At 36.1% G+C, this 24,680-nt stretch overlaps 1 protein-coding gene and 1 long non-coding RNA gene across 4 annotated transcripts in view; one reads left to right on the top strand and one right to left on the bottom strand.

The window, feature by feature from the left end:
* MAP3K1 (mitogen-activated protein kinase kinase kinase 1) overlaps positions 1-24,680 on the bottom strand; it is an 81,781-nt gene that overhangs the window by 4,609 nt on the left and 52,492 nt on the right. Inside the window, exons 7-18 of one of the 2 annotated variants that reach the window (XM_060142968.1) lie at positions 20,816-20,937; positions 20,169-20,250; positions 19,871-20,054; positions 17,710-17,988; positions 8,042-8,163; positions 6,323-6,414; positions 5,862-6,051; positions 4,270-5,551; positions 3,742-3,894; positions 2,467-2,629; positions 1,202-1,333; positions 33-175 (exon numbers count right to left, since the gene is read on the bottom strand). In XM_060142968.1, coding sequence (XP_059998951.1) covers positions 33-175; positions 1,202-1,333; positions 2,467-2,629; positions 3,742-3,894; positions 4,270-5,551; positions 5,862-6,051; positions 6,323-6,414; positions 8,042-8,163; positions 17,710-17,988; positions 19,871-20,054; positions 20,169-20,250; positions 20,816-20,937 — 2,944 coding nt within the window. The remainder of the gene's footprint in view (positions 1-32; positions 176-1,201; positions 1,334-2,466; positions 2,630-3,741; positions 3,895-4,269; positions 5,552-5,861; positions 6,052-6,322; positions 6,415-8,041; positions 8,164-17,709; positions 17,989-19,870; positions 20,055-20,168; positions 20,251-20,815; positions 20,938-24,680) is intronic. The other variant, XM_060142969.1, reaches the window with a different exon arrangement.
* The window catches only part of LOC132516831 (uncharacterized), a 72,433-nt gene that overhangs the window by 23,501 nt on the left and 24,252 nt on the right, over positions 1-24,680 (top strand). The window lies entirely within an intron of this gene.

The raw sequence follows: 24,680 nt of genomic DNA, 5'->3' as shown, positions 1-24,680 counted from the left end.
TTTTTTTCATCACACTCAAAGCTGCTTCTCACCTCAGGTGCCATAAATGCAATTGTCCCCAATAATTGTCCCTGAAACTCTCCTGCACCAGTTCCTTTTGATGCCAACCTGGCTGCAGCTCCAAAATCAGCAATTCTCAGTCTCTGACCTGTGCTGTCAATTAGCAAATTGGCACCTGTCAACAAAAACAGCAAATGACCTTATATGTTAAAAACAAAAGAACAGATTAAAAACTCAGTAAAATACTACTAATGAAATAGGATAATGACAAAAGAAAGAAAGTAGATTGTGTGTCAGAGAAATCTACTCTTCCTCTCAATTCACTTCATTAGTAAAGGCACATAGGTCTCTGCAGTGTAAAAACAATCCAAAGCCTCAGAGGGAAAATCAGACAAAGCATCAAGGCATAAGGAACAAAAGCAGAGATTTCGTAAAACTTTTAAATAGTAAGTGTTAAACCTTTAATATAATGATTCTTAGCAAAATCTTTACTCAAAGTTCCAATTTTAGTGTAGTTTACACTTTGAGACAAAGCTCTGTTGAAACATACTGACCTAGCCCAATTCAGACTTTATACTGTAATTTCATAATTATAGCTTAAAAAAATTAATGCTATAAAATTACTTGAATGTGTTATATCAAATCCTAAAGGCATTCATGTCAGAAAACCAAAGTTGCTCTCTTTTTTTGGCCACGCAGCTTGCAGGATCTTAGTTCCCTGACCAGGGATCGAACCTGCACCCCAGCAGTGAAAGCACGGAGTCCTAACCTAGACTACCAGGGAATTCCCCAAAGTTGCTCTTTAAAATAAACCAAACTGCAAAAGATTAGAGAGGATTTTTCTTAAAAGGAGTTTACAGTATCCCAGTTATTTTAAATAAAGCCAGGAATAGGAACCTTTGGGGAGGCAGTAAGTACATCATGAGACCAAGACAGGGGAATCAGAGACCTGGATTCGGTACTTGGTTTGGCATCAATTAGCAGTAAGACTGTGGAAAAAGTCTCAGCCTAAGGAAGGCAGAATATATTACCCTGAAAAGTTCCTTTCACTTCTGATAATTCTAGTGATCTGAGTTACTCAGGAGAAACAATCCCATAGTTGATTTCAAGTTAGAAACTATCAACAAAGGTCTAAGTTTTAAAATTACATTTGTTTTCTGCTTATTGATAATAAGAAGATAATAATTAAAAGAATTCCTACCTTTGACATCTCTGTGAATGATCTGGTTTTCATGGAGATATGAAAGGCCACGAAGTAATTGTTCAGTATAGTTAATAACTACTGATTCCTTGAAGGCTCCATATTTACTGAGCAAATGAGCCACAGATCCCCCTAAACATGTAATAATAATAATTTGTCATAAACTTAAGCCAAAATTAAAATTGTTCATTACACTTTGGTTACATAAGCTTGCACTGCATGAGTTCACATTTGAAATATTAAATTTATCATCTGCTTCAGAAGTGAAACTGGTTTAAAAACTAACACATTCCAGTAATCTTAAAACCTATCAATTAGGAGACATTTTCATGGAACCCTCATTAACTGGTTTTCTGGAAGGTCAAGATTTCAGAAAGCTTTAAAAGTTAACAATTTTGGATGGAACTATTCCTCTTATGTACAATTCACCTCTCTTTTTGACCAAGATATACAAAATCTCTTTCTTAATGATGTAAGTAAACAGTGGTAACATGTTATTTAACAGAAGGTAAAAAGAATGGGAGGAGCCAGAAGACCCAGAGTTAGGCTTCATATCCTACTGTTTACCAGCTCTGACCTAGGACAAGTCACAAACTCAATAAGCCTCATCTAAAATTGTTTATAATAGTCAACCTATATACAACCATCAACCCAGGTAACAACCAACATCAGAGAATGTACTAAAGAACTGATTTGTAAATAGAAATACACTCTTCAAACACAAAAAAATAAGAAACCAAGTGCTTGTGTATTCATTACGTCCCAAGTCATTTATTTTACTGTATATACGGTATAATACAAAATAAAACTCAGTCTCTATTTGTTCAAGTAGATGACAAGGTTCAACTTTACGCTTCAGTGCTAGTTTACCTGTTAGTTTTTAAAGCTATATCTTAACTAATTTTATTTTTATATTGTTATGTTAAAATATTTCCTAAATCTGTCCTATTAATGATGGCCAACTGGACAAATATGGATCTTACCATGGCAGGTTTAAAAAAATTATTCCTATAAAACAATGGTACACAATCATTTTAAAAGACACACTGAAAAAGTTTAAAAGTTAGAGGTAATGAATATTTTATTTATATTTAAATGAAAGACAAACTATTTACAGTTCATACTACTATGTTGAGGCAATTGACTTTTAGGAATCTGAACTATTTAATAAAAATAAGTGTTCATTAAACGGTTTTTCCTAAATTTAATATCAAGCAAAAGTTAAATCTATGTATCACTATTTGTAATTTAAAACATGAACATACCTGCCATCCATTCAATGAAGAGATTATAATTGCTCTTCTCACATGTGGCTCCCAACATCCTAATGATGTTTGGATGATTCAGATGGCTCATCATTCTTATCTCCTCCCTTAATGCTTCTACTACTTCTTCTTGCTCAGAAGATGTATTTCTGACATACGTCACCTATTTCAGTAAACATGTTTACAAAGTTTTGAATTCTGATGAGTTTCTATTTATAATTTTCACTAACAATCTAATCTAAAATGGACAAACCCAAATTAACTTATATATCAATAGTAGAAGGCATTTATGCTCATGGATGCAATGTAGATACTTTATAAAAAAACCAAATCAAACTCTTTTAAAATAATAAGAATCTAACAAGCAGCAGTAAAATATCAGGAGATAAAGGAAGACTGAGACATAACCAATCTTTCCAAACTGTCTGAAGGCAGACTAAAAAAATGAGAAAAGCCCAATCATAAGAACCAACATGACTTAAACATGAAAACTTTACTATGGCCTCGCCATGAGGCTTGTGGGATCTTAGTTCCCCGACCAGGGACTGAACCCGGGCCCCAGCAGTGAGAGCGCCGAGTCCTAACCACTGGACCACAAGGGAGTTCCCAACTATTGTCATATCTTGATAAGCATGCTCATTATAAAAAGTAAACCACAGAAATCCCAAGATGACATTGCACCAGTAACTTTGCTGAAGGGAGTATAAAACCATACCTCTAATAAATATTAAAAAGTGCAAACAAAAACTGCAACCTTTATAGGGCCCATCCTGATGTTTCATCTTGATGAACCATGACAATAATCACGCTTCAACTTTCAAATAGAACTCATGATACCTTTGGTGCTGTGGCAACATCTACTTTAAAATTTAGGTTTCTCAGGACTTCCCTGGTGGTCCAGTCGTAAGGAATCTGCCTTCCAATGCAGGGGACGTGGGTTTGATCCGTGGTCAGGGAACTAAGCCCTCACGCCACAACTACTGAGCCCGCATGCCTCAATGAGAGAGGCTGCGTGCCACAACTAGAGACAGAAAACCTGCAAGCCACAACTAGAGAGAGGCCCACGTGCCGCAATGAAGATCCCGCATGCCGCAACTAAGAACCAACGCAGCAAAAAAATTAATAATAAATAAATAGAATAAATACTTTAAAAAAAGAAATTTAGGTTTCTGAAAACTTTAAAAACTAAAATATATACATATGGGGATATATCCTTTATTTGCTCATTTTTCACTTTTATAATTGTAATCATTTATAAGCTCACTAGATATTTACCTGTTTAACAGCCATTAAAGTTCCAGTTCCCACATCTTGAGCCTGATAACAAGAAGAAAATGCTCCAAGGCCTATCTGCTGACCTTTCAGCCATTCAGTGTCTTCTCTATAAGGTTGTTTTGCTTTGGTATGTCCTGGTAGAGTCTCTGGTGTCTGCATATTAAATGAGAGCAATCCTTTTACTGTTAAGTTAAAAGAGTAAGACTCTGTGAAATCAGCCTGGCAAAATATTACTCTTGTTCAGTCTGGCTTCCCCAAATCACCTATAAACTTGACCTCTGAGTGGACAGTGTTGGTGACCAATGTCAAACGCATAAGTGATCACCACTGTAGAATCAACCAGAAGGGCCTCTGAAATAGGCAATGAGTATTTCTGTTCAAATAATGATACAAAAATTGTTGTATAATTAATTCTATGTGAAAACTCTGCTTCTAACAGTTAACTCATGTTAAAAGCTGTATTTCTGAATTAGTTTTATTTTAGCACGGCCCGAGGAAACTCTCTAACCTCTTAAAGACTATACTTACATCTTGTTGAATGATGATGATGTCATCTCCATTTTCAACCTGTAGTTGAGGAACTAGGGGGAGGGCATCCTGAGATGCTGACATTGCCATGGCAATCGCTAAAGCTTCTTCTTCTTCAGCTTCCATTTTTTCTTTGCACTTCTGATTATGATTCATATCATCTTTGTAGGTATCATCATTTTCATCCTTTTCAGGAGACAGCACAGCAACTTCTGACTTAAAAGTTACTGTTGTGTCACTTGAAGGCATAGATGCTTCAAGAAGGTCCTCAATACTGGAGTTGAGCTCTGTATTGACATCTAATCTGCATTTCTCCTCTACTGGGGTGAACACTGTCTCGTCACTAGGTATAACAGCATTACTGCTATTGCTGCTGCTGCCAAAGCCGTCATCACGTTTGGAACTACCGTTCAAATCAAGTGTCATGCTATTTTTTAAGGCATCTCCCTGTTTACTTGTATTACTTGGGGTAGGTCGAGATGGCTTTGGCCTGTGTATATTACTGGAGGGCAGGGGTCTTGACTGAGTAAAGATTGGGGAAAGTTTATCTGAGTCTTTGTTTTCAGAACAGTTTCTCTGGAACTGTAGAGAAAACTTGCGCTGTGTTTGAGGAGATGCAGAAGGTATTTTGCAGGGAACAAACCCCTGAGGTCTGTGCTTAGAGACATCTGTTACGGTGCCAGGTGGTACAGATGGGGCAGATGAAGAAGGGCTTGACAAGGCTGGGAACATTAGTTGGGAATGATGAGATAAAGGAGAGGAGTTCAAACACTGACTGTGGGGTCTGCCTTTTGTTTGAACCATTGGCTTTGGCTGCTCCATTGTTGTTGAACTAGGAAGTCCTACTGAAATGCTGGCCAGTCGGTCAGAAATGTCCTCTGAACTGGCACTCAATTTTGTAGCACACAATCCTTTTCCAGTTTTCTCTAAATGGTCTGTGCGCTCAAAGGAACTGTTCTCTGTGGCTTCTGGACAGCTGTTAGGGACTGATGCCTTCAAAAAGCTGTCATGTCGACCATCCAAAGTGTCTTCTATGCCCAGCTGGATGGCCTCAGCAATTTCCACCTCATCTGCAATAGCCATCAAACGACGACGCATCCTGGTAAAATGAGTAGAACTGGAAACATTCAGCATTTCTAACAGTTTTGAAAATACATGGGGTACTGCAGTAACCATTCTTGCAGAACTCAAATATATCCTTCTGGAGAGTTTACCAACCATTGAGTGGGAATTATCAATGGACTGCAAAGCAAAGGTTAAGAGGGACAGCAGCTTCTTATACCTGAAAGAAAAAACACATTCAATTATGAAACAAATTAAAATTACTGCAAAATACATACAAATAAAATGGTACTAATTCACAACTTTTATATTAAAAAAATCAATATAAAGGATCTAAAAATTTTTAATTAAATAGCCTAGACTTCAGGTGTTCGCCAATCAAATATTAAGGCATCAGTCACCTACATGTGTGCTGTAATTTGAGTCTTTCATTCATCTAAAATGTGTCCTTCTTGGATGGGTGTGGCGGGGGGCGGTGGGATGGGGTAGGTAAAAGGAGGAAAGAAATGTATTTTCAGAAGAAAAATTACCTGACTTCAACAGGCTCAGCTTGTGAAACATCAGTACTGACAGTATGAGGGTAAAATTCAGCAGGAAATTCCAACAGCAGTCTATCTATGAGACAAAGGCGGCCCAGGAGTTCTTGCCAGTTGTTTGATTCAGTTTGGTTTCCAAGAATACAATTTAAGACATAATCAACACCACCAATACCAATGGATCCTACAGAAAGGAAAGTAAAAATAAATGAAAAACAGTGATATTAAAATCTAAAACAAAACATGATCAAATGGTTTAAGGTTAACAAAAATACTTGAATTATATTAATTTCAAGAATCTCCCTTTTAGATTAATTCCTATTTCTAATGTTAGCTGAGTCAATTTACAAAATTATTTCAAAATCCTGTAACTGCCCTATTAGAGATTATGAGATTAGACCGTCTAAGGAAAATGATAAAACATATTATATTAATTTTAAGTAAAAAGTTATTACCAGCTTTAAGTATTTCTCTGCCAACGGCCAACTCTCCTGCTTGGCCTTTGCACAATTCCAATAGCGTTGATATAGACAGCTGACTTGTGCGACTAAAAATGAAAGGAAGCAACATCAGATTTTAATCTTGGATAAAATACATATTAAAAGGAGAGTAGTAATGTAATGCCTTGTGAAAAGGTGGGAAAAAATGTTTTTAGGAGTGTTTGCTTCTCAACCACTAAAACTGCATTAATGATGTCACTATAAGTAATAATATTTATTATTAGGTCTAATTCCATAAATTTTACCTTATCTTCTGTGTTAAGCACAGAATCTTCACTACTGGCTCTTATAAACAGCAAGTATTAAATATGAAACCAGATAAAAGGCTTATTTTCATTATCATATCTTGTTAAAATAAGAAAGAAAAGACTCAGACATTTTGATTTCTGAATTTTCATTAAGTTCTCTTGAATTAAAAACAAAGTCTTCCCATCCAAAACCTTTATATTCTCTTTATATAGCCAGAATGACTTCTAAATATCATAAAATCTCTTTACCATATTTCTTATGATGTTCAGTCATTCAAGTGACCAAGTAAACAACCTAACTTTAGAATTTCAGAAAGTGGACAACAAAACAAATGCCATAAAAACATTGAAATTCTTAGGGGAAAAAACCCTATTATAATATTAAGAAATGAAATGATTTTTCTATGCATTTTTCAAATTACTTGTTAATTTTTTTCAGATATTTATAGTATTCTCTCTAAGCAACAAGAAAACCTCTAATACTTACAATCTGTAGGCTTGTGTAGAGAAACAATGGAGACAAAAGACAGACTTTATGAGATGAGAAACAAGTCAAAGTTAAGTGCTTAATTTCTGAGATCCTCTACAGACTACCTCATGTGACTTAGGGAGGAAGACAAAATTGGACTAGAAGAGCTCCAAAAGGAGGTAATGGCAGAGGCAAACCAAGGGAGAGTCAGTGCTTCTTACCACCTGAGATCTGCTGGGACACGAAGAGATGAGAACTGCCAAAAAAGTGTTTACTGTGGCTATGCTCATTATATGACAAGTAGTCTTTTCCTCCCACTTTATGGAAAGGGAAAAAATAAAAGAGAGAGAGAGAACCAGTGGTCTAATAAAAGCATAGCTTGTGCTCATTTTCCCTATCACCATACCCTCATTTCTCTACCTCCAGTGAGGGCTGTTCTCGTTCCTTGCTGATTTTTAAGGATATTGCAGGGATATATGGAATTGTTGTTGTTGTTATCTGACAAAACTATCACAGAGTAAAATTCCATCACAAAGAAAATAATGGAATGGGGTTTTTGTTTTTTTGGTCCTGATAATGCAAAGCATGTATAATGATTTTATTGGTTCCTATCCTGTGTAACTCATTCTCTAAAATGAGATAATATCTCATATATCACCTGCTGTTCTTATCAACTGGACTTCAGTTTTAAGAATATTACTTTAAAATAAAAGAGAATCAATCACCATACAATAATGTGGAGGTCCACGCAGTTTGTTAGCCTGGTTTTTACTTGCCATTAGTTCTTCCTAGTCCTTAAGAGCTTTAAATGTTACATGTTAATTTCAAATCTCACATTATAAAACAGTATTCAAAGCCTCATTTAGTAAGTATGTATCAAATACTCACTAGGTTTGAGGCTCTGTGCTAGGCTTTTAGGACAAGGCGGTTTGAAGCAGTTCATTTATAGGGCCTTACCTATTGACGTCTGCACACTTGACTAGGATGGTGTCTACAACTGGCCGGAGAAGTCTCTGCAGTTTGATTCTTTCTGCCAAACTATGGCAAGGAGTATATACTAGCATGGCTCTCAACGTTTTCTGGGGGAAAAAAACTGAAGGTCAGTTTAACTACATTTAAAAAGCATCAGAGACAATGGCCTAATCTGAGACAATTTGAGAAATAAAATAATGATAGGAACAGATTATAACCCATAAATAAAATAAGAATCCATGAGTTGATACTGATACAAATAAAAAACTGGATAAATAAATAGATAAGGTAGAAAGGAACTCTCAACTATTTCTGTAATTTTTAAAAGTCTGAATTAATTTCAGAATAAAAAGTTATTTTAAAAAGAAAATGAGGAAAGGAGCCAACTTGAAAGAGCTCCCAATGGCTAAAGATGGAATAACTTGGGCACAAAGTAAATGATGATAGTACTGAATTATAACCCATAGAATAAAATAAATACCCATGAGTCTATGGTGATAGAAATAAAAAAACTGAATAAATACATAAATGGGAGAGAAGAGACAGCTCTTCGTTATAGACAAATTCCAATCAACTAATAAAGGAAGAATATGGGAAATAGAAGATCACCGTTAGAACACCACAGTAGTCATTGCTGTAGGCAAGATCCACTGACAAATGCTAAAATCTGTGAATAGAAACAGGATATTTGCATAGTCTCAAAGTATCTCCCCCAAGACATTTATTAATAGTAATTTTACAGTACCCAGTAGACAGCACCTTAAGCAAGTGATGAAGGATGGCATCACCAATAATAAGACACACTGACATGATATACCCCCGGATAACAATGCACTGAGAAGGGCACATCACCTCTGGTGTTCTTGCGAAAAATGCATAATGTAATCATGAGAAAATACCAGATAAACCCAAATTGAGGAACATTCTTCAAAATAACTGGCCAATACACTTCAAAAGTGTCAAGGTCTACAAAAGACAAGTAAAGACTGAGGGATTGTCACAGATGGGAAAATTAGGGGGGCATGATAACTAAGTGCAATGTGAGATTCTGGATTGGATCCTAAAAGAGAAAAAAGACATTAATGGAAAAATGGGTGAAATATGAATAAAGTCTGTAGTTTAGCTGAAAAGGACACTGTTGGGACAGTTTGGGGATATCTGAATATGGACTTTATAGTCCATAATAATATTGTAATTAATGCTAAATTTTCAGAGTTTGCTGATTGCATGGTGATTATACAGAAGAATGTTATTTATTCTTAAGAGATACATGCTAAAGTATTTGAAGTGAAATGTCATGATGCCTGCACATAACTTTCAAATTGTTCAGCAAAAAATTATATATGCGGAGGGAGGGGAAGGGAAAACAAAGAAGAGCAAGAGGGAGGGGAGAAAGGGAAGGGAGAGCTCTAAGGGCAGGAACCATGTCTGCCCTCACTGTGCCTGGCACACTAAATAACTGTAGAGGAATCAGAATACAGTATCATTCAGAGTCCCTGCACTCTAGGAGCTCATGAACACATTGGGAAACCATGTGAAGTGATAATAAACAACCAGATAGTAAGGCATTATACTAAACAGTCAAATACGTCTGAAAGTTTGTGTTGGAAAATAGTAAGAAGAAAGAGGTAAAAAGTTGAGCCAAGAACACTGGTCTTTATTCTATATTATGCTGGTCTTTATTCTACAGTATGCTGGTCTTTATTCTATAGTATTCTATAGTATGTTGGTCCCTCAAGATGCTATATAAAAAAAAAGACCACGGTTAAGATAAATTTGGGAAATAATGCATCTTATGCCATGATGAGATTCCCAATGTACGTTAACTTATGAAGGTTCCTAGAAGACTTTCAGTGAACAGACCCATTTAACCTCATGTAATTTAGTATTCACCAATTTTAACTGAACACAGAACTCTTTCTTCAGGGAAGAAAGGGAAGAAACTTTTCATAATCCAGCCAAACTTCCACAGAATATGCCTTAGGAAATGCTGTTGAAGAAACAGAAACCTCTATAGGTTTCTGAGCTGGGGAATAAAGTGGCATTTAAGGAATAATGATGACTATTATATTCAATGTTCTCACAATGTACTAGACATTACAGTTAGAGGTATCTACACAATCTTATTTCAAACCTAAGAGGTACATATTTTCATTATTTTATAGGTGAAAAAGATGAAGTTTACGAGTCCTAAAAAGTTACACTGCTAGCAAACTGGAGAACCAGAATTCGAATCAGAGTCCCTCTGATTTTGACCATATATCCAGATTGCCTAGGCTAGGCCCAGTTTAGCAGATTATCCAAGTATCCCAGTTGGGATGATAAATTATGAGGTCACTCAATTTTGACTCCAAACTAATGTTCATAAACACTATACTATACTACCTTTCAAAAAGAAGATTTGCTAGGCATAGTTGTTATAGGATGGATTAGAAAAAGATTAAGAGTGGAAGCAGAGAAGTGAAATGAGTTTTAAAAACAGACCAGGGACTTCCCTGGTGGCACAGTGGTTAAGAATCCTCCTGCCAATGCAGGGGACACAGGTTTGATTCCTGGTCTGGGAAGATCCCACATGCCGTGGAACAACTAATCCTGTGTGCCACAATTACTAACTCTATGCTGTAGAGCCCACGAACCACAACTACTGAGCCTGCGTGCTGCAACTACTGAAGCCTGCACGCCTAAAGCCCATGCTCTGCAACAAGAAGCCCTCACACTGCAACTAGAGAGAGTGTGTGTAGCAACGAAGATCCAACGCAGCCAAAAACAAATAAATAAAATAAATAAATAAATTTTTTAAATGAAGTGGAAGAATTAAAAAAAAAAAACCAGACCAGAGGGCTTCCCTGGTGGCGCAGTGGTTGAGAGTCCGCCTGCTGATGCAGGGGACATGGGTTTGAGCCCTGGTCTGGGAGGATCCCACATGCCGCGGAGCAACTAGGCCTGTGAGCCACAACTACTGAGCCTGTGCTTCACAACAAGAGAGGCCACGATAGGGAGAGGCCCGCGCACCGCGATGAAGAGTGGCCCCGCTTGCCACAACTAGAGAAAGCCCTCGCACAGAAACGAAGACCCAACACAGCAAAAATAAATTAATAAACTCCTACCCCCAAAATAAAAAATAAAAACAGACCAGATAAGAATTATTCTAAAGCAGTGGTCCTAAGAAGAACTACAATCCTGCAGCCTGTGGAACAAAAACCACATTCACAGAAAGATAGACAAGATGAAAAGGCAGAGAGGGCTATGTACCAGATGAAGGAACAAGATAAAACCCCAGAAAAACAACTAAATGAAGTGGAGATAGGCAACCTTCCAGAAAAAGAATTCAGAATAATGACAGTGAAGATGATCCAGAACCTCAGCAAAAGAATGGAGGCAAAGATCAAGAAGATGCAAGAAATGTTTAACAAAGACCTAGAAGAATTAAAGAACAAACAGAGATGAACAGTACAATAACTGAAATGAAAAATACACTAGAAGGAATCAGTAGCATGATAAATGAGGCAGAAGAACGGATAAGTGATCTGCAAGACAGAATGGTGGAATTCACTGCTTCAGAACAGTATAAAGAAAAAAGAATGAAAAGAAATGAAGACAGCCTAAGAGACCTCTGGGACAATATTAAACGTAACAACATTCGCATTATAGGGGTCCCAGAAGGAGAAGAGAGAGAGAAAGGACCCGAGAAAATATCTGAAGAGATTATAGTCGAAAACTTCCCTAATATGGGAAAGGAAATAGCCACCCAAGTGCAGGAAGTGCAGAGAGTCCCATACAGGATAAATCCAAGGAGAAACACACCGAGACACACAGTAATCAAATTGGCAAAAATTAAAGACAAAGAAAAATTACTGAAAGCAGCAAGGGAAAAACAACAAATAACATACAAGGGAACTCCCATAAAATTAACAGCTGATTTCTCAGCAGAAACTCTATAAGCCAGAAGGGAGTGGTATGACATATTTAAAGTGATGAAAGGGAAGAACCTACAACCAAGATTACTCTACCCGGCAATATTCGATGGAGAAATCAAAAGCTTTACAGACAAGCAAAAGCTAAGAGAATTCGGCACCACCAAACCAGCTTTCCAACAAATGCTAAAGGAACTTCTCTAAGTGGGAGACACAAGAGAAGAAAAGGACCTACAGAAACAAGCCCAAAACAATTAAGAAAATGGTCATAGGTACACATCGATAATTACCTTAAACGTGAATGAATTAAATGCTCCAACCAAAAAACACAGGCTCGCTGAATGGATACAAAAAACAAGACCCATATATATGCTGTCTACAAGAGACCCACTTCAGACCTAGGGACACATACAGACTGAAAGTAAGGGGATGGAAAGAGATATTCCATGCAAATGGAAATCAAAAGAAAGCTGAAGTAGCAATACTCGTATGAGATAAAGTAGACTTTAAAATAAAGAATGTTACAAGAGACAAGGAAGGACTACATAATGATCAAGGGATCAATCCAAGAAGAAGATGTAACAATTATAAATATATATGCTCCCAACACAGGAGTACCTCAATACATAAGGCAACTGCTAACTGCTATAAAAGAGGAAATCAACAGTAACACAGTAATAGTAGGGGACTTTAACACCTCACTTACACCAAAGGACAGATCATCCAAACAGAAAATTCCTAAGGAAACACAAGCTTTAAATGACACAATAGACCAGATAGATTTAATTGATATTTATAGGACATTCCATCTCAGAACAGCAGATTACACTTTCTTCTCAAGTGCACACAGAACATTCTCCAGGATAGATCACAAATCAGCCTCAGTAAATTTAAGAAAACTGAAATCATATCAAGCATATTTTCTGAACACAACACTATGAGATTAGAAATCAATTACAGGGGAAAAAAACGTAAAAAACACAAACACGTGGAGGCTAAATAATACGTTACTAAATAACCAAGAGATCACTGAAGAAATCAAAGAGGAAATCAAAAAATACCTAGAGACAAATGACAATGAAAACATGACGATCCAAAACCTATGGGATGCAGCGAAAGCTGTTCTAAGAGGAAAGTTTATAGCAATACCACCTACCTCAAGAAACAAGAAAAATCTCAAATAAACAATCTAACCTTACACCTAAAGGAACTAGAGAAAGAAGAACAAACAAAACCCAAAGTTAGCAGAAGGAAAGAAATCATAAAGATCAGAGAAAAAATAAATGAAATAGAAACAAAATAACAGCAAAGATCAATAAAACTAAAAGCTGGTTCTTTGGGAAGATAAACAAAATTGATAAACCATTAGTCAGACTCATTAAGAAAAAAAGAGAAAGGACTCAAATCAATAAAATTAGAAATGAAAAAGGAGAAGTTACAACAGACACTGCAGAAATACAAAGCATCCTAAGAGACTACTATAAGCAACTCTATGCCAATAAAATGGACAACCTGGAAGAAATGGACAAATTCTTAGAAAGGTATAACCTTCCAAGACTGAACCAGGAAGAAATAGAAAATATGAACAGACCAATCACAAGTAATGAAATTGAAACTGTGATTAAAAATCTTCCAACAAACAAAAGTCCAGGACCAGATAGCTTCACAGGTGAATTCTACCAAACATTTAGAGAAGAGCTAACACCCATCCTTCTCAAACTCTTCCAAAAAACTGCAGAGGAAGGAACACTCCCAAACTCATTCTATGAGGCCACCATCACCCTGATACCAAAACCAGACAAAGACACTAGAAAAAAAGAAAATTATAGACCAATATCACTGATGAATATAGATGCAAAAATCCTCAACAAAATACTAGCAAACAGAATCCAACAACACATTAAAAGGATCATACACCATGATCAAGTGGGATTTATCCCAGGGATGCAAGGATTCTTCAATATATGAAAATCAATCATGTGATACACCATTAACAAATAGAAGAATAAAAACCATATAATCATCTCAATAGATGCAGAAAAAGCTTTTGACAAAATTCAACACCCATTTATGATAAAAAACTCCAGAAAGTGGGCATAGAGGGAACCTACCTCAATATAATAAAGGGCATATACGACAAACCCACAGCAAACATCATTCTCAATGGTGAAAACCTGAAAGCATTTCCTCTAAGATCAAGAACAAGACAAGGCTGCCCACTCTCACCACTATTATTCAACAGAGTTTTGGAAGTTTTAGCCACAGCAATCAGAGAAGAAAAAGAAATAAAAGGAATACAAATTGGAAAAGAAGAAGTAAAACTGTCACTGTCTGCAGATGACATGATACTATACATAGAGAATCCTAAAGATGCCACCAGAAAACTACTAGAGCTAATCAATGAATCTGGTAAAGTTGCAGGATACAAAATTAATGCACAGAAATCTTACACTAACGAGGAAAAATCTGAAAGAGAAATTAAGGAAACACTCCCATCTACCACTGCAACAAAAAGAATAAAATACCTAGGAATAAACCTACCTAGGGAGACAAAGGACCTGTATGCAGAAAACTGTAAGACACTGTTGAAAGAAATTAAAGATGATACAAACAGATGGAGAGATACACCATGTTCTTGGATTGGAAGAATCAATATGGTGAAAATGACTGTACTACCCAAAGCAATCTACAGATTCAATACAATCCCTATCAAATTACCAATGGCATTTTTTACAGAACTAGAACAAAAAATCGTAAAATTTGTATGGAGACACAAAAGATCCCGAATAGCCAAAGCAGTCTTGAGGGGAAAAAAAGGAGCTGGAGGAATCAGACTCCCTGCCTTCAGACTATACTACAAAGCTACAATAATCAAGACAGTATGGTACTGGCAGAAAAACAGAGATACAGATCAATGGAACAGGATAGAAAGCCCAGAGATAAACCCACACACCTATGGTCAACTAATCTATGAGAAAGGAGGCAAGGATATACAATGGAGAAAAGACAGTCTCTTCAATAAGTGGTGCTGGGTAGACTGGACAGCTACATGTAAAAGAATGAAATTAGAACACTCCTTAACACCATACACAAAAATAAACTCAAAATGGATTAGACACCTAAATGTAAGACTGGACACTATAAAACTCTTAGCGGAAAACGTAGGCAGAACACTCTTTGACATAAGTCACAGCAAGATCTTTTTTGATCCGCCTCCTAGAGTAATGGAAATAAAAAAAAAATAAACAAATGGGACCTACTGAAACTTAAAAGCTTTTGCAAAGCAAAAGAAACTACAAGACGAAAAGACAACCCTCAGAATGAGAGAAAATATTTGCAAATGAATCAATGGACAAAGGATTAATCTCCAAAATATATAAACAGCTCATGCAGCTCAATATTATAAAAACAAACAACCCAATCAACAAATGGGCAGAAAACCTAAATAGACATTTCTCCAAAGAAGACATACAGATAGCCAAGAAGCACATGAAAAGCTGCTCAACATCACTAATTATTAGAGAAATGCAAATCAAAACTACAATGAGGTATCATCTCACACCAGTTAGAATGGGCATCATCAGAAAATCTACAAACAACAAATGCTGGAGAGGGTGTGTAGAAAAGGGAACCCTCTTGCACTGCTGGTGGGAATGTCAATTGATACAGCCACTATGGAGAACAGTATGGAGGTTCTTTAAAGAACAAATATAGAATTACCATGTGACCCAGCAATCCCACTACTGGGCATATACCCAGATAAAACCATTAATTCAAAAAGACACATGCACCCCAATGTTCACTGCAGCACTGTTTACAATAGCCAGGTCATGGAAGCAACCTAAATGCGCATTGACAGATGAATGGATAAAGAAGATGTGGTACATATACACAATGGAATATTACTCAGCCATAAAAAGGAACAAAATTGGGTCATTTGTAGAGATGTGGATGAATCTAGAAACTGTCATACAGAGTGAAGTCAGAAAGAGAAAAACAAATACCATATATTATCGTATATATGTGGAATCTAGAAAAATGGTACAGATGCACCGGTTTGCAGGGCAGAAATTGAGACACAGATATAGAGAAGAAATATATGGACACCAAGGGTGGAAAGTGGCAGGGGGGCGGGGTGGTGGTGGTGGTGGGATGAATTGGGAGATTGGGATTGACATGTATACACTGATGTGGATAAAATTATAAAATTGATGACTAATAAGAACCTGCTGTAAAAATAAATAAATAAATAAAGCAGTGGTCCTGAACTGGGGGCAGTTTTGGCCCTCAGGGGACACTCAGCAATGCCTGGAGACATTGTTGGTTGTTATGACTAAGGGGAGGATAGGGTGGCCATTGGTATCTAGTGGGTATAGTCCAAGGATGCTACTAAACGTCCTATAATGCATAAGACAGCACCCCTGCCCCCAACAGATAATTATGTGTCAATGTCAGTAAGTGCTGAGGTTGAGAAACCCTGTTGTAAAGATATATATACTCGTAATGGAGAAAGTCAAATTTTAGCATACAAAATTACAAACAGAACAGCCTCCTTGTCATTCCATCTCACTCATGAAAGACAACTTCTAACAGGTTAAACTAGAAAAACAACTCAGTAATCTATGTCATGGAATCCTCTTTTGTGAAAAGGTTTCTGAATTGCCATACAACGTTCATTAAAAATCAGTTCTTTTTTTATATTTATTTATTTTATTTTTGGCTGTGTCAGGTCTTAGTTGCGGCACGCGGGATCTTTCGTTGAGGCACGTGGGACCTTTCGTTGCAGTGCTCGGGTTTCTCTCTAGTTGTGGCATGTGGGTTTTCTCTCTCTAGCTGCGGTTCACGGGCTCCAGGGTGTGTCAGCTGTAGTTTGCAGCACATGGGCTCTCTTGTTGAGGCCTGTGAGCTCAGTAGTTGTGGCATGCAGGCTTAGTTGTCCCACAGCACGTGGAATCTTAGTTCCCTGACCAGGGATCAAACCTGTGTCCCCTGCACTGCAAGGCGGATTCTTTACCACTGGACCACCAGGTAAGTCCCCCAAATCAGTTCTTCTTAATGTCTAATATCAAATTAATAAAAAATAAATGTCTAATATCAAATTTAAAAAAAAATCAAAGTAACTCTGGTTACTTTGCTATCCCATAAAGAATCTTTAATTTGGTCATGTATAATGTAAGGCAAACGTGAAGGTATGAATAGCAAGCTATTGCTTTTTTTTGGCTGCGTTGGGTCTTCATTGCTGTGTGTGGGCTTTCTCTAGTTGTGGCGAGTAGGGGCTTCATTGCAGTGGCTTCTCTTCTTGCAGGGCACAGGCTCTAGACACTCAGGCTCAGTAGTTGTGGCACGTAGGCTCAGCAGTTGTGGCTCGAGGGCTTAGCTGTTCTGCGGCATGTGGGATCTTCCCGGCCCAGGGATCAAACCCGTGTCCCCTGCATTGGTAGGTGATTCTTAACCACTGCGCCATGAGGGAAGTCCTACTATTGCTACTTTAGAGTAGAGGAAAGTAAACAGCATATAAGAAATCCTGACCAGGTTAAAACAAGTAAAATCCAAGTGAAGAGATTAAATGGAAGACTGCAATTTCCTGGGATTATGGAATAAAAAACATTTTGGATTTTCCAAAATTAAATTAGGTAAAGTAGTTTTACTGAATCTTAAAAATGATATCTGCCAACTGTCAAAAAAAAAAAAAAACCCAAGAAACCCATAACGCTATGGTTGTAGAATAAAGCTACTTACTAAAGCAGCAACGTACACTTTGTAGACAGGGTCTGCACAGACCATTGACAAAACGTTGCAGCATGCCTCCACCACATCTCCTGAGACACTGGTCTGGGAAGACCCACTGGCAGCTCCAGCACTTGGGCTGCTCCCGCCGTTGCTCCCGGAATTTCCAGTGCTCTCCCCATTTGCCAACAGCAGAGCCCCACTAACATCATGGGAAAGACGTCTGAGAGCCATCTCTCTTACATTCCAGTTTCTAGAAAATAAGCAGCCAACGAGTTCCATTCCAAATACCTATAATCAGACAAACAAAATGAATTCAATGTGAAGAAAAACTAAAGTGTTTTGAATTAAGTATGATTTTTGGTTACTAAAGGAAAATTGGACATTTCTTAAGTCTTCACCATACTATACAATTTTCAACTGTGTCCGTAAGGACATACTCAAGTTTAACTGGTAATTAGCAAAACTCCTTAACATTTATTAGCTCAAGTAAAACTAAGAGTGAACACCATTAAGTAATCAGATGGATATATATGCATTTCTGTACTCCGTCGCTTACCACAAAACAAAATAAACATATCTGTGAAGAACCTCAAATTTGTATTTGTGTTAAGGTAGTTTACAGAAAAAAAACTGAATATTAAAAAAAGCCAAATCAAGAAAGGCACTGGGGCAGGTGTTCAAGAGATAAGAGTATTTCTCCTACCAATGATAGTAGTAAGTCAAAGGCTCTTATTTGGTTAACTAGAAAAAATATAATGAATGGAGTGGAAAAATCAAGACTAAAGAAAAACACTGTGTTCAAATCAGCAAAGGATAATGAAATACTTAAAGTGCATGTGATTATAGTCATCATTATCACATCTGCAAAGCCAGAGAATCCCTAAAGAAAAGAAAGGGTGCATGGTCTTGACATTATGGACCAGTTAGCTAAAAGTAAACTTAATATCTAAGATAATGTATCATTTGAAAAAGTTCTAAATATTAGGGATGAATAAACACATTTTTGGGGAAAATAAATCATGACTTTTTTATGTGTTCTGTTTTAAAGTGATAGTAAAGGAGAATAAATCAATTAGAGTATAGTGAATTTGTTGTATGCCTGGCACTGTTAAACAGCATATCAATAAGTCTTAATTATGTCTTATATGATATTCCTAATTTAAAAAACTAGGAATATATCGCCTAGGCCAACCTAAAGCTTAAGCAAAACAAACCTGAACCACTGCCTTGAAAAAATGGCATCCAATAGCTCAGTATCAAATTGAGAGTTTTCTTGAGGACTCATGAAGGGGCAGGTGAGGGCCTATGTTAAATACCATTAATGAACTACATAAAATAAATAATATACTTATTAAGTTTGTAAATTTTATTAGATTCCTATTAGGCTGTTAACATGCTAAGAAAAGAATTCAAAAGCTGCAGGACTATAATGGTCACAAAAAGAAAAAGGAGATAAATCCTTCTGATGTATAAGCTTAATGAGTTATTGTGTCTGTTAACGAATTTAACAGAATTTACCAGATTATCAAAAACATTTTACTTCACTATAATCTGGAGATGTTGTCTGCTTTTGGATTCTACATATGGACTAAGCAGATAACAACAAAGAAAATCATTAGAATCCAACCAACCAACCGAAATTCCGATTAACTAAGGATGAAAAAGTATTTAAGCAGAAGAGAAAGTAAAGGAATGGAAACTGTCCTTACAAATAAAAATTACTAATACAAGGTAAATACCACATTCTTTTCTTACTCATCCACTCAGCAATTACTGAGTACCTAACATATGCCAGGAGAATATGAATAGGAGAAACTGAGTTTAAATAGCAACAAATAAGAAAATGACAAATTCTTGGCAGGATTAAACATTGGAGCAACTTAGCACTAAATGGTTCTAGTGTCTATCCTTGAATAACCTTTTATGTCTGTTAGTTTAGAAAGATGTTTCTAGAGATGGGAGGTGAGATTACAAAGAAATTTTGAAGTTTAAGCTCTATAATAAGTGGCATAGTATTAACATCAAAGGTAAAATTAAAATTTTCAATGGAATACGAGTCATGATGGAGGCAAGCAAAAGTACTTTCTTAAATTATAAACAACTGGGGAGACAACTACATTAATTAGTCTATAAATGTTTCTTTGAGAAATGAAGAATCAGAACTACTTACCTGAATCCATGGCTCAGCTAAATCTTTATAAGCAGGAGGGATCTGCTGAGTTCCATAATGAGTAAGATTAAAATTGCTCTCTTGATTCCTTCGTTGTGATCCAGCCAAGGGATGCTGCTGTGTGGTTTGCTGCTGTGCAGCTCGCAGGGAAGAAGGGGAATCCACAGGGCTTGACAACTCGTGGCTAAATGAAAAATTAACAAAGCTTGCTAAAAATAATTAACAGATTTAAATAACACTTTGAGAGCATTTTTATTCTTTATTAAACATACCCAAATCATTAAGTCATAATTGTTACCTGTAGAAATCATGGGATCTCCACTTAGACCTACAAAGGGGACATATTAAAGGTTCTCTGTTTCTTCTACATTCTTCTGCCCCTGAAAAATTATGGAAAAAAACTTAGAAAAGTATAAATGTTTACCATTAAGTATTTATGTAATAATTGTTCACAATGGCTAGTATAGGATTTATATGGAAGGAACCTCAAAATGTTATACGTTTACCTAAACGCAGGCAAACACGGAAGGTTAAATTATTCTGATGCTTGTAATTGTTGCAAATGCTATTTTATTAAACATGCTATACATAACATGTACTTTGTTTACTGTTTTTCAAAACATTCTGCCCACTTGATAACCTGGTAATGTTATTCCAAAACTTGCTTTGGCGTTACCCTCTCTGGAAGGCCTGCCCAGACCTTCTTCCACCTCCTTCCCTTCTGTGCACGCCTTCCATTACCACGCGTCACACTTTATAACATTTCTTTGCTCATCCCTAAGAGATCCTAAACTCCTACTTGTTGAAAACTTCTTACAGGGCCTAGGTATACTTCTTTTCTTCTCTCACCAGTCTCGCTGAAGGCCATGTTAAAATCCTAAATAATATAGTTAGCTGATAGAGTAACCATGTTGAGTAAGCACAGAGAGAAAAAGAGCCACATACAAATTGACATGCAATGGTGGTGCAGCTTGTTCCTGCAGCCATCTTCACACACTGTAAGACTTTCTTCATCAAGCATGCCCAACAAGCAAATAGGACACATCTGTTCCTCTTCATCTTTTATACTATAAAGAAGGGGAAACAAAAGCATTAACCACAAAAGAACAGAATTAATGCCATATGCTAAAAACAATTGTGGCTTCTTTAGACTATGAAAAAATTAATTAGAAATTCTTGTTTAGGAGCGTCTTGTATATGAACTATTTGAGAAATATTTCTCTTATTAATATACAGTAATTTTGAATCAGACTCATACCACCACGTATTTATAGGTTGTGGATATGGTTTAACCTTTCCTTGCTATGAATATAATTCAATATATGAACTACAACCTTAGAGAGATATGTATCCCCCAAATTCTGTTATTGTACCTTTTGAATAAACAAACTGCTATCAGATTTGACTATGTACAAACATACTACATGCCAACAGTTTCAAGATTTCAAGTATTAGAAGGACTGTAGAACTCATCTATTCCACATCCTTAAGTATGAAGACCCATCTCAGACAATTTTGGTGCATGTATAGTCCAACTTTCCTAGAAACAAGTATGTCACATTTTTAATGCACACAACCTTTCAACTAGACTTCTAGGAAATAAAGAGACATAATAAAGATATGTGTGTGAGAATGTTCACTGCAGAACTATTTAGCATAAGGAAAAAAATCAACCAAAGGAACATCAAAAGAAGGTTAAAAAAATGGTACACCCAGACACTATGAAGCCTTTGAAAAGGATCAGAGATCCATAAATGATGACAAAGAAAAATATCCATAATATACCATATGGTGAAAAAAAGCAGATAACCTGACAGAATTCAAACTTGTATAGAATGGTTCCATTTATGGCAAAATTGTAACTTTATTATGTATATCTGAATTATACTGTATATATTTGACTATTCCTATTATATACAAAGTGAATATAAAATCAGTAAGAAAAATATTAACAACTCAACAGTGAAACAAGCAAAGAAGATAAAAAGGCAGTTGAAATAAAAAAGACCAATAGCCAATAAATGTGAAAAGAGAAGTACAAAATACATGTTAAATTAATAAAGCTCTATCTTATTTTATTTGTCTTTGTGGGGGGAATGGGATAATGTGATTGACAAAAATTAAGTAGGTTGATAACGGCATAGGAAAACAGGCTCTCATATACACTAATGGTGGGAGTAAAAAAAACCCTGAAATTTTTAGAAAGGAATTTGCTAGTATTTCTTAAAATACTAAATGTATATATCCATGACCTAAAAAAAACTATTTTCTAGAATTCTATCCTTCAGAAATATTTTAAGTAAACAAAAAAATATAAAATTTATTGCATTTAATAGGCCAACAAAAAATTAGGTGTACTAAATGTCCATTAATTACGGCAATGGCAAAATATATTGTGTCACATCCATACAATCTTATATAGCTGAAGTAGTGTATATTTTTTGTATTGAGGAAAATGTTCTTGATATATAAAGTAAATATTTTTTTTAATTTAAAAAGCAAGTTGCAGATCAAAATATATGTCATGACTATATTGCTTAACAATAGGAAAGATGAGAGAAGTATTGGGGTGTGTGTGTGTCTGCATACCCAGAATGCAGAGAAGAGTTTTATATTCCTTGCTTTATATAATTTTAAAAGATGTATTAAAAACTGTTAACAGTAGTCATTTTGTGTGCAGCCGAGACTGGAGTGGGAGGAGGTTTGTTTCTATTTTACAGATTTTTGTTTGAACCTTCATGATGTGATGAACAGCTTGTAAAATCAATAACAATATTTCCATATATATGCTGTCTACAAGAGACCCACTTCAGACCTAGAGACACATACAGACTGAAAGTGAGGGGATGGAAAAAGATATTCCATGCAAATGGAAACGAAAAGAAAGCTGGAGTAGCAATTCTCATATCAGACAAAATAGACTTTAAAATAAAGACTATTAGACGAGACAAAGAAGGACACTACATAATGATCAAGGGATCGATCCAAGAAGAAGATATAACAGTTGTAAATATTTATGCACCCAACATTGGAGCACCTCAATACATAAGGCAAATACTAACAGCCATAAAAGGGGAAATCGACAGTAACACATTCATAGTAGGGGACTTTAACACCCCACTTTCACCCATGGACAGATCATCCAAAATGAAAATAAATAAGGAAACACAAGCTTTAAATGATACATTAAACAAGATGGACTTAATTGATATTTATAGGACACTCCATCCAAAAACAACAGAATACACATTTTTCTCAAGTGCTCATGGAATATTCTCCAGGACAGATCATATCTTGGGTCACAAATCAAGCCTTGGTAAATTTAAGAAAATTGAAATTGTATCAAGTATCTTTTCCGACCACAACGCCATGAGACTGCATATCAATTACAGGAAAAGATCTGTAAAAAATACAAACACATGGAGGCTAAGCTAAACAATACACTACTTAATAACGAAGTGATCACTGAAGAAATCAAAAACGAAATAAAAAAATACCTAGAAACAAATGACAATGGAGACACGACGACCCAAAACCTATGGGATGCAGCAAAAGCAGTTCTAAGAAGGAAGTTTATAGCAATACAAGCTTAAGAAACAGGAAACATCTCGAATAAACAACCTAACCTTGCACCTAAAGCAATTAGAGAAAGAAGAACAAAAAAAACCCAAAGTTAACAGAAGGAAAGAAATCATAAAAATCAGATCAGAAATAAATGAAAAAGAAATGAAGGAAACGATAGCAAAGACCAATAAAACTAAAAGCTGGTTCTTTGAGAAGATAAACAAAATAGATAAACCATTAGCCAGACTCATCAAGAAAAAAAGGGAGAAGACTCAAATCAATAGAATTAGAAATGAAAAAGGAGAAGTAACAACTGACACTGCAGAAATACAAAAGATCATGAGAGATTACTACAAGCAACTCTATGCCAATAAAATGGACAACCTGGAAGAAATGGACAAATTCTTAGAAATGCACAACCTGCCAAGACTGAATCAGGAAGAAATAGAAAATATGAACAGACCAATCACAAGCACTGAAATTGAACTCTTCCAACAAGCAAAGCCCAGGAACAGATGGCTTCACAGGAGAATTCTATCAAACATTTAGAGAAGAGCTAACACCTATCCTTCTCAAGCTCTTCCAAAATATAGCAGAGGGAGGAACACTCCCAAATTCACTCTATGAGGCCACCATCACCTTGATACCAAAACCAAACAAGGATGTCACAAAGAAAAAACTACAGGCCAATATCACTGATGAACAAAGATGCAAAAATCCTCAACAAAATACTAGCAAACAGAATCCAACAGCACATTAAAAGGATCATACACCATGATCAAGTGGGGTTTATTCCAGGAATGAAAGGATTCTTCAATACACACAAATCAATCAATGTGATAAACCATATTAACAAATTGAAGGAGACAAAAGACCATATGATCATCTCAATAGATGCAGAGAAAGCTTTTGACAAAATTCAACACCCATTTATGATAAAAACCCTGCTGAAAGTAGGCATAGTGGGAACTTTCCTCAACATAATAAAGGCCATATATGACAAACCCACAGCCAACATCATCCTCAATGGTGAAACACTGAAAGCATTTCCACTAAGATCAGGAACAAGACAAGGTTGCCCACTCTCACCACTCTTATTCAACATAGTTTTGGAAGTATTAGCCACAGCAATCAGAGAAGAAAAGGAAATAAAAGGAATCCAAATTGGAAAAGAAGAAGTAAAGCTGTCACTGTTTGCAGATGACATGATACTATACATAGAGAATCCTAAAGATGCTACCAGAAA

The sequence above is a fragment of the Lagenorhynchus albirostris genome, chromosome 3 (genome assembly GCF_949774975.1).
Source record: "Lagenorhynchus albirostris chromosome 3, mLagAlb1.1, whole genome shotgun sequence".
NCBI lineage: Eukaryota > Metazoa > Chordata > Mammalia > Artiodactyla > Delphinidae > Lagenorhynchus > Lagenorhynchus albirostris.
Note: the sequence above shows the minus strand (reverse complement) of the source record. Positions and strands in the feature narration are given on the sequence as shown.